The sequence below is a fragment of the Lepus europaeus genome, chromosome 19 (genome assembly GCF_033115175.1).
Source record: "Lepus europaeus isolate LE1 chromosome 19, mLepTim1.pri, whole genome shotgun sequence".
Lineage (NCBI taxonomy): Eukaryota > Metazoa > Chordata > Mammalia > Lagomorpha > Leporidae > Lepus > Lepus europaeus.
Genome location: NC_084845.1, coordinates 34871522 through 34889429, shown reverse-complemented (window position 1 = coordinate 34889429; position 17908 = coordinate 34871522). Strand labels below are relative to the sequence as shown.

Sequence of the window (17908 nt, the reverse complement as noted above, 5' to 3'; positions counted from 1 at the left end):
TCTGCCTTTCAAATAAATAAATAATTCTGTGTAAAAATGATGAGCTTTGAAGCATGAAATACTGCAATAGTTTAAAAGTGATAAGTTTTAACAAGTTAAATCTCAATAAATTATTAGATGTATACTTTTGCAGTTAGAATCAGACCAGATGTATCAATATGATTGAAATTACTACATTCATAAAATTTTTATTAAGTTCATCAGATTTTTATTTATTTATCTTTTTTAGTTTCATTTATTTTATCAATGTGAAAGGCAGAGTGACACAGAGAATTCCCATTCCCAAATGCCTGCAATTGCTGGGGTTGGGCCAGGCAGAAGCTGGGAGCTGGGAAACTCAGTCCAGCGCTCTCACATTGATGGCAGTAAGCCAAGTACTTGAGCCATCATCTGCTGCTTCCAAGAGCATGCATCATCAAGAAACTGGAACTGAGAGTGGAGCAGAGACTTGAATCTGGCACTCCAACATCGGGTACAGGCATCTCTAGCAGTGTCTTGACTGCTACACCAAATGCCTATCCCTTTGTTTAACTTGAAAGGCTGAGTGAGGAAGTCATCAAATTTTAGAACCAGAAATACTCCATCACATAAACTTTAAAAGAGAAGCTGAGGTGTCCAGAGGTCAGTCAGCTTACAAAGTATACAGAGGAACTAGTAACAGAAACAATATTGATACTACCTCATTATTTTTTTTTTTTTTACCACACAGCTTTGTTTGCCAAATTATTCAATCCGTAGCAGCTTTAGGCTTGGAATAATTATAGTTGAACTTCAGTGATTAAGTATAGCTTGAAGTCTGCGTACGCATATGTCAGCAAGGAAGTCATGGGCTTAAGAGAGGGTAAACAAATGGCTAGTTCCTAATGACTGACCATAGGTTAGTGATCTGCTGCCGTGGAACATGGGTGAATAATACCTTATGTAGAATTCTGCCTTAAAGAGGTTATATTTTATTCTAATAGCAAAGCAGTTTTGGATATCTTCTGTTGACCTACACTTATCAGATGCTTTGGGATTTTTCTGAGAGCCCAGTACATAACAACTGTTTTCTTAGCCTGTATTCAGAAACTATTTAGAGACCAAAGGGATAAAGGAGGTAGTTAGCAAAATACAAGTTTTATTACTGTTAATATACTTGAATTAGAGAATGTACTTAAATAGCCCCCAGACTTCCTATGACTACACCTTAAAGAGAGCCTATTCGGAGAGAAAAGAAGAATGAAAGTCATGACTTTTTAAAAGCTATTTTTTATTTGAGGGAGACACAGATTTCCCATTTGCTGATTTACTCCCCCAAATGCCTTCAAAAGCCAGGTTTAGGTCAGGCCAGAGCCAGGAGCTGGAACTCAGTCCAGGTCTCCCACATGGGTGGCAGGGACCCAAGTACTTGAGCCATCACCTGCTACCTCCCAGGGCATGCATACGCAGGAGTGGAGCCTGGACTTAAATCCCAGCACGCTGACAGACAATGAAGGCATCCCGGCTGGCATCTTAACCACTAGGCCAAGCACATTCCCTGTGACTTTTGTTATATATGTATAAGAAAAACATTATATTTGGGAAAGCACTTCTTTATTAGTTTGATAATTTTTTATGTTTTTTTTATTTTAAAAAAATACAAAAATATTTGAGATATTAGTGTAATATTAAGCAATATTCAGTTCTCCTTCCTCAGTGAAGCATGTAATTTCTAAAATTAAAAATATAGAATTGGGCCCATGTTGTGGTGCAGCAGGTTAAACTGCCACCTCCTACTCTGGCATCCCATATCAGAGTATCTACTCCACTTCCAGCCCAGCTTTCCAAACATGTGCCTGGGAAAGCAGCCAAAGATTGCCCGAGTACTTAGGCCCCTGCCACACCTGTAGGAGACTAGAATGGCTTTTGCCTGGCCTGACCTGCAGATGATATGCCTTTCAAATAAGTAAGTTTTTTAAGTACAGAATTTTGTATTCAGAAAATGCATTGTTTCTGTAATTTTATTTTCTTCTCTCATTTTAAAAAAATAAGATTTATTTTATGTATTTGAAAGGCAGAATTATAGAGAGAGGTAGAGCCAGTGAGACAGAGGTCTTCCATCTGCTGGTTCACTCTCCAGGTGACTGCAATGGCTAGAGCTGGGCTGATCGAAAGTCAGAAGCCAGGAGCTTCTCCTGGGTCTCCCATGTGGGTACAGGTCCACTGCTTTCCCAGGTGCATCAGCAGGGAGCTGGATAGGAATGGAGCAGCCAGGACTTGAACTAGAGCCCATATGTGATTTCCATTCTATAGGCCAGGGCTTTAACCTGCTGAGCCACAGTGCCAGCCCCATCCCTTTTTTTTTTTTTTAATTTTTTAATTTTTTTTATTTTTTTAGAGCTCCTATTGCTAGTTCACTCTCCAGATGCCTTTGACAGTCAGGGATAGGGACGGACCAGGGCCAGAAATGGACGGCAAGAACCCAATTACTTGAGCCCCCACTGCTGCCTCCTAGAGTGTGCATTAGCAGGAAGCTAGAGTCAAGAGCCAGAGCCAGGACACTAACCCAGGCACTCGGATGTGGGACATGGGCTGGCATTTTCAGCAGGTTGGCTAAATGCCTGCCCCCGATTATAATACTAGAAATCAAAATTGTTAGTTGAATTTCTTCAACTTCTGTCATACTTCCACAATCTTATTTAATGGGAAAATATTATACTGCCTCACTCCTTGATTTCCAATTCTTCGTGTGTCTTTACACTGAAATAGTTCCCACTATTGTGTTGGAGGACCTTATTTCATAGTAGAAGTAAGTACATTGAATCATACTCCAGGATAATGGGTGTTTTACATAATACAGGAAGAAGTGCCAAGTAAGTGAAGAGGAAATAACATGACAGGAATATGCATGGGAAACTTAAAGGGATTCTCACAGGGTAACATTTGAGATGATCTTGAAAGATGACTATGTGGTCACTGTGAAGGGTAAGGAGATATCCCACCCTGAAAAAAGTTTTTACAGAATGCAAAATTATGTGGTATGTATTCCATATATTTTCAGTATATTTTAATGTCTTTAAAAATATTTGGTGCAGGAGTTAAGGTCCTGTTTGGGATACCCACATACCATTTTGAAGTGCCTAGGTTTGAGGCCTGACTCCACTCCCAATTCCAGCTTCTTTTTACTGCCCACCCTGAGAGGTAACAGATGATATAAGAAGTGCTTAGGTTCCTGCCACCCAAGTAGGAGACCTGGATTAAGTTCCCAGCTCCCTGATTCACCCTGGTCCAGCCCTGCTCATGGTGGGCATTTGGGGAATAAGCCAACAGATAGATATTCTCTCTCTCTCCCGCTCTCCCCTCTCTCTCTCTCTCCTTGTCTTTCCCTCCTTCTCTCTCCCTCTCTCTTTCCCTCTCTCTCCCTCTCTTCCTCCTTCCCTCTCTCTCCCTCTCTTCCTCTCTCCCTCCCTCCCTTTCTCTCCCTCTCTTCCTCTCTCCCTCCCTCCCTTTCTCTCCCCCTCTCCTCTCTCCCTCTTTCTCCCTTTCCCCCTCTCCCTCTCTCTCTCTCCCCCTCTCCCCCTCTCCCTCTTTCTCTCTCCCCCTCTCCCTCTCTCCCTCTCTCTTGCTAATTAATAATCTCCCCCTCTTTCCCTCTCTCCCTCTCTTTCCCCGCTCCCTCCCTCTTCCTCTCTCCCTCTCTCCCCCACCTCCCTTTCTCCCCTTCTCTCTCCTTCTCCCTCCCTCTCTCCCTCTTTCTACTCCCTCTCTCTGCCTCTCAAGTATTTTTAAAATATGTTTTGTAATATAAAAGAATAGATTTTTTTGGCTTGCTTGCTGTGGTAAAATATACATAACAAAATTGCCATTTTATTCATTTTTGTGTGTACAGTTAGTTCAGCCACGTTAAATACATCCATACTATCCATCTGCAGAATTCTTTCATCTTATCAAACTGACTTTGTGCCATTAATCACTAACTCTCCATTTCTCTATGTCCAAGTCCTTATTAACTTCTCTTCTCCTTTATGTTTCTATGAGTTTGCCTCCTGTAGGTACCTCATATAAGTAGACTCATATATTTGTCTTGCAGTAATTTAATACATAATTAAGCATTAGGCTAAATGAAATATTTGGCTCATTTCACTTAGCATGTTTCAAACATTTATGTTATAGTATATATCTGGATTTTATTTCTCTATGGATACTATTCCATTTTCTTATATATACCATCTTTTGTTTATCCATACATCTGTCAGTGGGCACTTAAATTGTTTTCACCTTTTGGCAATTGTGAATAATGTTGCTGGGAACATTCATATGCAAGTGTCTGGGTTACTGCTTTTAATGGTGTTTAATTTTTTAATTTATAGTAAATATAAAATATATAGAGGGAACAGATTTGTATATTTCATATAGACAGTTTTAAGAGCATAATGATGCTTCCCATCCTGCCCTTCCTCCCTTCCTTTGGACTACCTTTCCTCCTCCTCCTTTTCTTAATTTTCTTCCAATTTTTGCAATGACATACTTTCAGTTTTCCTTAATCACAAACCTAAATACAGAATTAACAAGTAATAAGTAGAAATAATACAGAAATAATAAATACAAACCTAAATACAGAATTCAACAAGTAATAAGTAGAAAAATCACTGTTCCTTGAGACTATAAACAAGGGCTATAAATAATAATTAAATCTCAAAATGTCAATTTCACTCATATATTAACTTTTTTGTGCTCTGTGTATTAGTTACCACAAATCAGGGAAAACATTTGTCTTTTGGAGATTGGCATATTTCACTAAGCATAATGGTCTTCTGGTTGCATCCATTTTGTTGCAAAAGACAGGATTTCATTTTTTATATCTGAGTAGTATTCCATGGTATATGTATATACCACAGTTTCTTCATACAGTCTTCAGTGGATGGACATCTGGGTTGATTCCATATCTTAGCTGTTGTGAATTGAGCTAATATAAACATAGGGGTACAGACAACTCTTTCATTTAACAGTTCTATTTCCTGGAGGTGCTGTACCAAATAACATGTCAGGGAATGAAGGCCCTTAATGTTCCCAAAGGAGGAGAACCAAGGATGACAGTTTTCCCAAGGCTGAACAAGATGCAGTTCCTGAAGGGGTCAGAGGCCACCTCCTTATCATCCCACTGACTGCATAGTAGGGAGCAGAGGAATGTGAGATTGGTTCACTATAAGACATGGAAATTAGTGGATCTGGCAATCATTATGCTAAGTGAATCAAGCCAGACCCAGAAAGAGAAGTACCACATTTTCTCTTATTTGTGGCAGTTAATAAAAAGAGGGTTAAAGAAAGAAAGAAAAAGAAACCCCTGTGACATTTGGATGTTTTCTGTAAACAGGAATATTAAATATGATTGGGGTGGGGAGGGGACAAGGTAAGGAATGTAGTTCCATCCTGCTTTCAGTTCTTTGGGGGTGTGTACCTAAAACTGGAATTACTGGGTCATACAGGATTCTGTGTAACTTGTGGAGGAAATACAGACACCAGAGTATCCATTCTCCCAGCAGTGCATGCAGAATTCCAATGTTTCTGCATCTTCATCAACATTTCCTTAAAGTTTTTAAAAAATTCACCAGACTATACTAGATCCATAAGAACCATTAGAATATACGTTCATAGCATCATTATATTAAAACAACATTTTGGTACCCAGCATTAGGAAAAGTTTGAATGAGTCTGTATCAGAAAATATTAGCCTTTATCACATTATCTGTGTAGTACAGTGCATATTCATGGGAAGGTCTTTGAGATAAGAAAGCACTCATACAAAGCCAGATTCTTAAGAGTAAAATAAGACATGTTCATAATCTTTATGTCTGTTCTTAGCAACATAATTTTCTTTTTTCCTACAGCTCCCTGCACAGGCAGCACATTTTTTTGCCATAGCAACATGTGCATCAATAATTCCTTAGTGTGTAATGGTATTCAAAACTGTGCATACCCTTGGGATGAAAACCATTGTAAAGGTGAGTCTGATGCAAAAACCAACCTATTTTTGAGAAAAGAATAGCTTGCTTTTTATTAAGAAACACTTTCAATGTCATTTTTAAAAATCATGCTTAGCATAGCTGACTGGCAGCAAAGGAGATGTGTACGTGTTCTCTTCAGTGGATTCCAGACTTCTCTGATGTGGTGCAAGCAAAGACAAATACTTAATCTGAACAAAAACATGTTTTTGTTTGCAAAAATGTTTTAAGGATTTTATTTGTTTATTTGAGAGGTAGAGTTACAGACAGAGAGAGGGAGAGACAGAGAGAAAGGTCTTCTTTCAGCTGTTTCACTCCCCAAATGGCTGCAGAAGCCGGGGAGCCAATCTGAAGCCAGGAGCCAGGATGTTCTTCTAGGTCTGCCATGCAGGTGCAAGGGCCCAAGCACTCAAGCCATCTTCCTCTGCTTTCCCAGGCCATTAGCAGAGAGCTGGATTGGAAGAGGCACAGCCAGGACTTGAACTGGTGCCCAAATGGGATACTAGCACCACAGGTAGAGGCTTAGCCTACAGTGCCACAGCACCAGCCCAGTTAGCAAACTTTTTTTTTTTTTTAACGATTTATTTTATTTAGTTGAAAGATTTACACAGAGATATAGAGACAGAGAGAGAGAGAGAGAGAGGTCTTCCATCCGCTGGTTCACTCCTCAGATGGCTGCAACAGCTGGAGTTGAGCTGATCTGAAGCCAGGAGCCAAGAGCTTCTTCCAGGTCTCCCACATGGGTGCAAGGGATCAAAGACTTGGCCATCCTCTGCTGATTTCCCAGGCACATTAGCAGGGAGAGGATTGTAAGTAGAGCAGCCAGGACTCCAGCCAGTGCCCATATGGGATGCCAGCACTGCAGGCCCAGGATTTTAACCCACTGTGCCCATTGCTGGCCCTGTTTGCAAACTTTTTTAAGTTGTTAGAAATATGTCATATTTTCGGCCTTTATTTTCTTTTCCTTTTTTTCTTTACCTAGAAACTTTTCATTTAAGGTATACAAACTTCATACATTTCATATATACAAATTTAGGAACATAGTGACTCTTCCCACACTACCCTCTCTCCTTCCCGCCCACATTCCCACATTCTTCCTCTTTCCTCTCCTATTCCCTTCTTATTTTTTTTTTACAAAAATCTATTTTAATTAACTTTATACATATAAGATTAACCCTATACTAAGTAAAGAGTTCAACAAATAATATGAAAAAAAAACTATTCCTCAATAGTTGAGACAAGGGCTGTTGAAAATCATTGCATCTCAAAATGTCAATTTCACTTATATAGATTACCTTTTAGGTACTCTTATTAGTTCCCACAGATCAGGAAGAACATATAGTATTTTTCTTTTTGGGACCAGCTTATTTCACTTAGTATAACGGTTTCCAGTTGCATCCATTTTGTGGCAAACGACAGGATTTCTTTTTTTTTTTTTTTTTTTTTACTGCTATGTGTGTAATTTTCAATGATTTCTTTTCTTTTCTTTTTTTAAGAGCACACTTTATTGGGATACAGAGTGAGCAGTGACCAAAGGACCATCTCACACTCAGAAAGATACACAGGATGTTTGCTAATAAAAATCAGCTAGAACATGGTTCCCTCCAGGCAGCTTCCCCATTGTACCTCTCTTGAGGGTAGGGAAAACTCCAGCCATTCTCAAAATGGCTGTGGTCTGCTAGAGATAGAGCCCCTCGGGGGTGCCTTCTTGTTTTTTTAAAGAACATTCTCTTTAGAGTTTTTGAAGTCTTCATTTGTTACCTTTTTTTTTTTTTTAAGATTTATGTATTGAAAGGCAGAGTTACAGAGAGGCAGAGAAAGAGAGAGAGGTTTTACAGAGAGGCAGAGAGAGAAGTCTTCCATTCGCTGGTTCACTCCCCAAATGGCCTCAACGGCTGGAGCTGGGCCCATCTGAAGGCAGGAGCCAGGAGCTTCTTCCGGGTCTCCCACACAGTTGCAGGGTCCCCAGGATTTGGGCCATCTGCTTTCCCAGGCCAAAGCAGGGAGCTGGATTGGAAGTGGAGCAGCCAGGTCTCAATCTAGTACCCATATGGGATGCCGGCACTGCAGATGGCGGCCTTACCTGCTATGCCACAGCGCTAGTCATTTGTTATTTTCATTCTGCATTCTCTCAAGGCCATCAGACAGCTTCTGTGCAGATTGCCTTGATGTCAGCACTGGAGAGGTCATCTTTAGCCATAATCAAGTCCTCCAGGTTTACATCATTGGCAGCATCATCCTGCTTGTGTGAATCTGAAAGATGCCCTTCTTAGTCTTTTCAACAGACAGTGGGAACGCAATCTTCCTGTCAATGTAGCCTGTTCGGATAAGTGCTGGATCCAAAGTTTCTGTGGTTTGCGGCCATAATAACTTTCACATCTCCTCTTGAATCAAATCCATCCATCTGGTTCAACAGTTCCAGCATTGTTCTCTGAATTTCTCTCTCACTGCCAGAATTTGAGTCATATCTTTTTGTCCCAATAACATCAGTTTCATCAATAAACACAAAATGGATGGTGCATGTTCTTCAGCAACGCAAAACAATTCCTATATGAGCTTGGGCCTATCACCTAGCTACTTCTGAATAAGTTCAGAGCCAACCACTCTAAAGAAAGTAGCCGAGGTTTGGTTTGCCACTGCTTTGGCCAACAAGGTTTTATCTGTGCCAAGTGGACCATAGAGAATGACTCCCATGGGTGCCTTTATTCCAATATCTTTGTAATATTCTGGATGGGTTAGAAGAAGCTCCACAGATTCCTTAATTTCCTGGATTTGGTCAGCATGGGTCTCCTGAGGTCCCTTTTCCACCTTCTTCACTGACCAGTGGGTCTGTGTCATCCATCAGCACCCCTGTCACAGCATGCACCTCCGGGTTGAGCAGGACCAAGCAGCCTGGTTCCAGCAGATTTTTGTCCACAAAGGAAAGGATGCTGACAAGTTCTGAACCCACACATGTTGACACGATGGTGTGGTTGTCATCCATGATCTCTTCCAGGGTTCCTACCAACATTGGGGTCCTTCTCAGGTCATCTATCTTTGATCTTTTCTCCTGCTTTTCGAAGGCAGGAGCCAGGTGCTTATCCTGGTCTCCACATGGGGTGCAGGGCCCAAGCACTTGGGCCATCCTCCACTGCCTTCCCTGGCCACAGCAGAGAGCTGGCCTGGAAGAGGGGCAACCAGGACAGAATCTGGCGCCCCGACTGGGACTAGAACCTGGTGTGCCGGTGCTGCAGGCGGAGGATTAGCCTATTGATCCGCAGCGCTGGCCTCTCCTGCTTTTCTTCTAATGGTTTCATTTTTTCCTGACTTCTAATGAATTCTTCCTCCATGAGAAGATGGTCTTTAATTCTAAATGCAATAATTTTAGCCAGCACTGAGATGTCACCCATGGCTGGTTGCCTGCAGCATCTGGTCCCTTTGTTTTCTTCTTTTTCCCCACTCTGGTTGATACAGGAGGTTCATATGTCTTTTTTTATTTTTTATTTTTATTTTTTTGTCCTTGTCATCCTTCTTGCTACCTCCAGGCCCATGACTACCACTCTGACTTTGAGCATCTTGACTCAGCCACTCAAACCACTGCTGCCGGCAGTGCATCCACCTCTGCTGCCCTTCAGAAGTGCAAGTTATCTCTGTGATTTCTTTATGCAGTCTTCAGCTTATGGACATCTGGGTTGATCCATATCTTAGCTATTATGAATTGAGCTGCAGTAAACATAAGGGTACAGATAACTTTCATTTGCTCATTTCATTTCTCTTGTGTAAATTCCCAGGAGTGGGATGGCTGGGTCATATGGTAGGTCTATATTCAGATTTCTGAGGTATCTCCATACTGTCTTCCACAGTGGCTGTACCAGTTCACATTCCAACCAGCAGTGGATTAGGGTACCTTTTTCCCCACACTTGCCAGCATTTGTTGTTTGTTGATTTCTGTAAGAAAGCCATTCTTACTGGGGTGAGGTGAAACCTCATTGTGGTTTTGATTTGTATTTCTCCGATGGCTAGTAATCCTAGCATTTTTTCATGTGTCTATTGGCCATTTGAATTTCTTCTCTTGAAAAAATGTCTGTTCAAGTCCTTTGCCCATTTCTTAATTGGATTGTTTGATTTGTTCTTGAGTTTCTTGAGCTCCTTATTAATTTTGGCTATTAATCCTTTATTAGTTTCATAGTTTGCGAGTAATTTCTCCCATTCAGTTGATTGCATCTTCACATTGTTGAGTGTTTCTTTTATGGTACAGAAACTTGTTAGCTTGATGTAATCCCATTTTTCAATTTTGGCTTTAATTGCCTGTGCTTCTGGGGTCTTTTCCAAGAAGTCTTTGCCTATGCCAGTGTCTTGCAGGGTTTCCCCAATGTTCTCTAATAATTTGATGGTATTGGGTCACTGATTTAGGTCTTGAAGTCTTCCATCTGCTGGTTCACTCACTCCCTAAATGTCCTCAACGGCCAGAACTTGGTCAATCCAAAGCCAAGGGTTTCTTCTGGGTCTCCCATACAGGTTCAGGGGCCCAAGGACTTTGGCCATCTTCTACTGCTTTCCTGGGCCATCAGCAAGGAGCTGGATCTGAAGAGGGGCAGCCAGGACTCTAACCAGCACCCATATGGGATGTTGGCACCGCATGCGTAGGCTTTACCCACTCTGCCACAGTACTGGCCCCTGTAGGATGTCTTGAAATCTGGTATTATGGTGGCTCCAAGTTTGTTTTTGTTGTATAAGATTGCTTTAGCTATTTGAGGTCTCTTTGTTTCCATATGAATTTCAGCATCATTTTTTATAGATCTGAGATGAATGTCCTTGAAATTTTGATTAGAATCACATTGAATCTATTAATTGCTTTCAGTAGTATGTACATTTTGATGATATTGATTCTTCCAATCTGTGAATATAGAATATTTTTTCATTTTTTATGTCTTATTTCTTTAATGCTTTGTAATTTCCTTTTTTTTTTTTTTTTTTTTTTTTTTTTTTTTTTTTTGACAGGCAGAGTGGATAGTGAGAGAGACAGAGAGGAAGGTCTTCCTTTTTGCCTTTGGTTCACCCTCCAATGGCCGCTGCGGCCGGCGCATCGCGCTGATCCGAAGCCAGGAGCCAGGTGCTTCTCCTGGTCTCCCATGCGGGTGCAGGGCCCAAGGACTTGGGCCATCCTCCACTGCCTTCCTGGGCCAAAGCAGAGAGCTGGCCTGGAAGTGGGGCAACCGGGATAGAGTCCGGCGCCCCAACCGGGACTAGAACCCGGTGTGCCAGCACCACAAGGCGGAGGATTAGCCTGTTAAGCCACGGCGCCGGCCGAATGCTTTGTAATTTTCATTGTAGAGGTCTTTGACGTGCTTGGTTAAATTTATTTCAAGGTATTTAATTTTTTTGTCATTTGTATTCTAAATGTAGCTTATTTAGTTGTCTAGATAATTTAGAAGGTAGCCTAGTTATTTTTCTTTTTTAAGTTATGTGGAAACACTATTTAATAAAAAAATAAGTTGCTAGACTCGTTCTTACACCTTAAAAACAGAAACATTCTAAAAACTTTTTTTTTAATTATGTAGAATTTCCCATGCTACAGTTCCAGTGTGTACTCTCTGAAAAATAATTATGGTTTGTCGTAATAGTTGAATGTCTCTCTGCAAGATAGTCATCAAATCACTGCCTCAAACTAAAGTTTTGTCTCTCAGTAGCCTAATAAATATACATGACAAGGTGATATAATGTGATGTGACTGTCTTAGTACTTGAAGTATTCTCAGGTTCACTCAAATAGTAGACCAAGAAATACAAGTGGCTGAGAGTGGCTGATCATGTTGGTTCTTTTCCTATAGTTATCCTTAGAAATATTGTGGATATTCTTTTTTTCTGTTTTTTAAAAGATGTATTTATGGGGCTTGCACTGTGGCATAGTAAATTAAATCTCCACCTGCAGCGCTGGCATTTCATATGGGTAGTTCTAGTCCCGACTGCTCCACTTCTGATCCAGTTCCCTGTTAATTTGCCTAGGAAAGCAACAGAAGATGGCCCAAGTGCTTGGGCCACTGCATCCACGTAGGAGACCCAGAAGCTCCTGGCTTCTACCTAGCCCAACCCTGGCCATCGTGGCCATTTGGGGAGTGAACCAGCAGATGAAAAATCAATCAATCAATCAATATCTCTCTCTCTCTTTCTCTCAAAAAAGATGTGTTTATGTACTTGAGAGGCAGAGAGAGGGAGAGACAGTTTGAGAGGTCTTCCATCCACTGGTTCACTCACCAAATGGCTGCAACGTCTGGAGCCAGGCTGATCCAAAACCAGGAGCCAGGAGCTTCTTCAAGGTCTCCCCCATGGATATTAAGAGCCCAAACACTTGGGCCATCCTCTGCTTCTTTCCCAGGCCATTAGCAAGAAGCTGGATTCAAAGTGGAGCAGCCGAGACTCTCAAACTGGAGTCCATATGGGATGTCAGCATCGCAGGTGGTGGCTTTACCCACTACACCACAGCACTGGCCCCTATGGATATTCTTAAGCACGGCAATTGATGAAACCTACCATAGAGCAGAAAGCTAAGCTATTTATCATTTTCTATATTAATGCATTTGATTTGCAAATTGTTTGCCTTTTATACCCTCTAAGTAAAAGAACCAAGTAGTTTATCAAGGAACCAACCAAATACTTTATCTTTTCTATAATCTTTCAAGCTGCATTGTGACTACTTTAACCTGAAATCATTGTAATAGGATTCTCTTAATTTGTTTAAAAACCCATCTTTAAAATAGATTGCCTGTGATGTATTTAACCCAGGTGTTTTGCTTTACCTAAAATTACCTTACCAGTATGTGCTGAGTCTCATATTAACAAACTTTGAAAACCTTGTTTCTCTTTCTACAGAAAAGAAAAAAGCAGGAGTATTTGAACAAATCACTAAAACCCATGGAACAATTATTGGCATTACATCAGGGATTGTCTTGGTCCTTCTCATTATTTCTATTTTAGTACAAGTGAAGCAGCCTCGAAAAAAGGTCATGACTTGCAAAACTGCTTTTAATAAAACAGGGTTCCAGGAAGTGTTTGATCCTCCCCATTATGAACTGTTCTCACTAAGGGACAAAGAAATTTCTGCAGACCTGGCAGACTTGACAGAAGAGCTAGACAGCTACCAGAAGATGCGGCGCTCCTCCACTGCCTCCCGCTGCATCCACGACCATCACTGTGGATCGCAGGCATCCAGTGTCAAACAAAGCAGGACCAACCTCAGCTCCATGGAACTTCCTTTCCGAAATGATTTTGCACAACCACAGCCAATGAAAACATTTAATAGCACCTTCAAAAAAAGTAGCTACACTTTCAAACAGGCACATGAGTGCCCTGAACAGGCCCTAGAAGACAGAGTGATGGAGGAGATTCCCTGTGAAATTTATGTCAGGGGACGAGAAGATTCTGCACAAGCATCCATATCCATCGACTTTTAATATTCCACTCAAGGTGACACGTGGGTTACTAACTACATGAGTATACAGCCTACACAATACCCATGCTATTTCTGGCAGCCAACCCCTTCCCCTGTCAAAACTAAGGATGACCTTCATCTGCTATTAACCTGTTGTAATGATGACATCTTTATTATCTCAGGCAGTCTATACATGTTAAATCAACAAAGGAGCTTATTGTATGCAGTGGAAAAAGTAATATGCTGATGCTTGGTGTCATATAAACCAAGCACCACCGGTGAGATGGCACTTGAAGGGGGGAGTGGTTGTGTTGAGCCAGGCTCAGGCTGCCTCCTAGTTTTAGCAAAAGACATACTGCTCTTGACTGATAACCGCTCTGTCAATATTTTGGTCCCACAATAAACTTAAAAATAAGATTTCTTTTACATATTTTTTCTCTAACCTTGATTGTTTTATGAACCTACAATTTTACCCTTTGAGTTTCTTATATAAAAATAAGTGGTTCATGTACCACATACTTCAGCATAGGCCTTTGTTCTGTAAATGTGTCGAAAACAGCTAGTTACCATGATAAGTGCCAATTAAGACCCAGAGTTGTGTTTCATCCATCTGTTTCTTGACTAATTTCTCTACTTCTGCCTTTTTGTTACTGGATGCTTAGTCCTTATTTTCTGTGAGAAGTAGTAGATGATGTGATTTATCACCTTTAAATCATATTTTGTGTTAGTTACACCAGAAGATTTCATAACCCTGGGTATATGCCATTACCATTACCAGTTATGACTAAGAATTTGAGGAAGATAACTTCTGGTTAGCCTTTGGAGTTTCCCAAATTTGGTCACATTGATTGATGGCCCATTCATTCTAATACACAGAGTGAATTCACTTTGGGGGAGGCCTGTAGTTACATATGCATTGATTCTTATTTTTATGAAAGATTACTTAACGCTCTGTGTTGGTTTATCTTATAACAAATGAGAACCAAGTGTTATGAGTTACAGGGAAATTCCTAAGCAACTGTAAGCTTTTAGATCACCTCTTACATGGGACAGTACATTTTTCTAGCTTTTAGCAAAAATAACAACTTCCCCTTTTTTTTAAACTGCACTTTTGACCTTATGTTTTTTATGGTATATAAAACAATAATTTATAAACATGATATAAAAACTCATTGTTTTTTTAGACTTTTGATATTATTTGATACTGGACAAACTTTATTAAATCAAAATTAAAGATCTACACTACAGATTTTGTTCAGTGTTCCCATTAGAAGCTTTGTGTACAAATATGCTGCGATAGAACCATGCACTATAATTTGTTGTAAAGAACTTGGTAATGTGTACATAAGCTTTTTCTTTTGTTACTATATTTAGTTTGTGATAAATTCTTTACTGTGTGATATTTATTGCTTTATGTCACTACACAGATCACATACATTGTTACATGGTCCTTCAGTCATGTATATTTTGGATCTAAAAAATATGTATGGAAAGGAATCCATTTGCCAAATTATAACAGATACAAGTACCATTTAAAAGAGAGAAATTATCATTTTAATATTTTTATAGTAAATTCTCAAATGAGAAGTTGGGGTTTCACTAGATTTCATTTTAAATATTATATAGATATGTTCTCTTAGATTAGTGAAAACTGTGACCTTAAATATATACACAAATACTGCCTCAGAATGTGTTTCTTTTGTCACATGTTTTATTTTTAAAAAAGTAAATATCCAGGAGATGAGGAATCTACACATGGTGCATTTATGATTTAATTTCCTGTTTTAAAAATACAATTTGGAAAGGCAAAGTAATATTTTTCAAAGAACTAGTACAAGAGACATTGGATAGTTGAGTTTTTTTCAGTAACTATGCTGAATAGACACTTTCATAGATTACTTATATGAGGCAGCATTGGAACTGCATAGTAAATAATACAACTGTGGTCTCATTCCTCAAAGTAATGAAAGAGAAATTAGCTTATTTTGTATGTAAAATTATATCCATAAAAGCTGTTAGACCCATCATAACCTATAGGTTATAGTAGAAAATAATGCAGTATGCTTAACTACATTATCTATAGTCACTTGTCACCATATTTTTATTTCTCAGTTTGTATTCTGCTTTCTTTAAAAGGGCTTGAAAAAGCCTACAAAAACACAGAGCCTTTAAAGAAGACACTTTAACATTCAGATAGCACAGAAATACATGGTTTCCCAAGGGCAATTTGGATAGTAAATTTGGTTCTAAATTTTCTGTCAGTTTCTCCTTTTTACCATAGAAAACCCAAACTTGGCAGCAAAGGCTACTTTTCTCTAAGGCATAATGCTCTTTATACAGGACAGCATGGCCTCAGAATTTTAAAAAGAAGCAGAATTCGGACATAAAGGTAAATCTTAACCCAGTGAAGGCACAGCTTAGTTTGGGAGTGTTGGTTTCTGATACGTCTGTTTGCAGGAAAAAAAGTAAAGGACTAGACGATGACCAGCTAAGCCAGCCCTAGACTGCCATGGGTTTTGACTCCATGGAGCCACGGATGGGTGTTAGGTCTCCGTTGTTTCTTAGCCACACTTGCTGTGGGGTCTAGGGAAAGAGAACAGAGCTATCAAATTTCAGGAGTTACTGCCAGAATCTGACTGCTGCAGATATAATCTTGCATCTCTGAGTTTAGTGGGACTACTTTACAGATTGTTTAAAGAGAAAGCCATAAATTTTAGTAATGGAAGACATGAAATGTAGCCATCTTGTTGAAGTTACAGCCTCTTACACGACCCCAGTGGTAAGCACAAGGATACTTCAGAAAGTTTGTGACAAAATGAAATCCAAAGACAAGTGTATTTTGGTGCAGAAAGTTTTTAAACCCATGCACAGTTTTTTTATAACACATTTTTCATGAACTTTCTGAAGACTCATTAACAAAATGCAAATCTGGAAGAGGTAAATAATTTCAATTCAGGAACAGAGTTAAATTAACTTCCATGATATTGTCATCATCTTCCATCCCAAATTTAACTCAAAATTTAACATTTTGCAACATCTGAAGTATGTGGGGATATACTGAGATATTCCTTTATTCATGGAAGGAGGTAGAATAAAATTTCAATGAAGTTTTTCACAGATTTAAAAGGCTCCTTTGATTTAACAGCTCATCTGTCAGTGTCATTTCATATAATTATTCAGCATTAAAAGAACTCCCTTACATGCCTCTGAACATTTTTGTGTCTGATGAGGAGGATGCATGTTTGCTTCAGGATTGTGTCAACTGGTGAGACAGGCTGGAGAAAGCCTCGCTGCAGTTCCAGGAGTCATTCTCAAAGGAGACAATGCTGTCAGTGCAAAGTGGTATCTGTTCTATTGAACATAGTAAAAATACGCCTTGAATCACACTCGAGACCCAGAAGAAAGTTCGACTTTTGAGTGTTTCTAAAGATCCAAGAAAGATAATCTGGTGCAACTTTAAAAGGGTTGAGAAGATTGGAACCCAAAGAATCCAAGTGAGTACCATGTCTCAGAAGTCCTGCCCGAGTGCTTTTTCCTTGGTTTTAGGCTGTCACCCTGCTTTTGCTGGCTGTAAGTTTTAAAAGTCAAGTAGCTCTCAACAATCCAGATGTTCCATTTAAGCTTGTCATTCTGATTTAAAATGTAATTTATTCTATAATGGGTTTTTTTCCCCAGAGCATTATATTTCACCCTTTTTGTTTATATATGTAACACCATGTTATTCTGTAGTTTTGTTGCCATGATTCCTTGGCACCTGCAAGTTCTGTAAGACAATTATTGTGAATTCTTAATAAACACTTTGTTAACAATACATAGGCTTGTTACTAGACACAGCTTCAGTGTTTTTGCTTTTGTGATCTTTTCAAAATCTAAATGAAACAATGTATACTATAGAAATTAAACATTTATGTGCTGTGTCTCTCGAGTTTTAGAGAATGATTTGAGTTCCTAGCCACTATAAATGACAAGTTGACCTGGGACAGATAACTAATATCTTAAAGGGTATCTTTTTTACTTCCTGTGAAATGAGTTATTGAAATTTTATGTACTCCTAATAGCAATTTAAAATTCTAAATTTTGTTTTACTAACTTTTCTATGTGTTTCTGTGATTGGCTTTAATAGCTGCAAAAGCCCAAGGAGTGATGATGAGGGTGCATGTTTATATGCTATCTAGAAAGCAATAGACTTTTATTAACTGTGAACTTCGAGACCATATGAGAATTCTCACTTGCTTAATCCTGGGTTTGATGCTTCACCATAAGAATCTTGACCCTTGAACTGGAAATAAAAACTTGTGTTTTGATTTCCTTGCCTCAATAAGTCTTTAGCTGTGGCAAAGAATTTTAAGTCACTTGTAGCAACAGAACCTATAATTTTTTTCCAGGGAAAGCTTCAGCATTTCCTATCCGCTAAGCTTCATAATTATGATCTTATTTAAAAAGTGTGGGGGCTGGCATTGTGGCACAGAAGGTCAAGCCACCATTTACAACACCAGCATTCGATATCAGAGTGCCAGTGTGAGTCCTGGCTGCACCACTTG

At 39.5% G+C, this 17908-nt stretch overlaps 1 protein-coding gene and 1 pseudogene across 5 annotated transcripts in view; one reads left to right on the top strand and one right to left on the bottom strand.

The window, feature by feature from the left end:
- Positions 1-17646, top strand: part of NETO2 (neuropilin and tolloid like 2) — a 74270-nt gene extending 56624 nt beyond the window's left edge. For 4 of the 5 annotated variants that reach the window (XM_062176272.1, XM_062176271.1, XM_062176274.1 and 1 more), the window contains 2 exons: positions 5847-5960; positions 12809-17646. In XM_062176272.1, coding sequence (XP_062032256.1) covers positions 5847-5960; positions 12809-13389 — 695 coding nt within the window. In that variant the 3' untranslated portion in view covers positions 13390-17646. The remainder of the gene's footprint in view (positions 1-5846; positions 5961-12808) is intronic. The other variant, XM_062176275.1, reaches the window with a different exon arrangement.
- On the bottom strand, positions 7639-9503 carry LOC133748317 (26S proteasome regulatory subunit 4-like; annotated as a pseudogene).
- Positions 17647-17908: the final 262 nt, after the last annotated feature.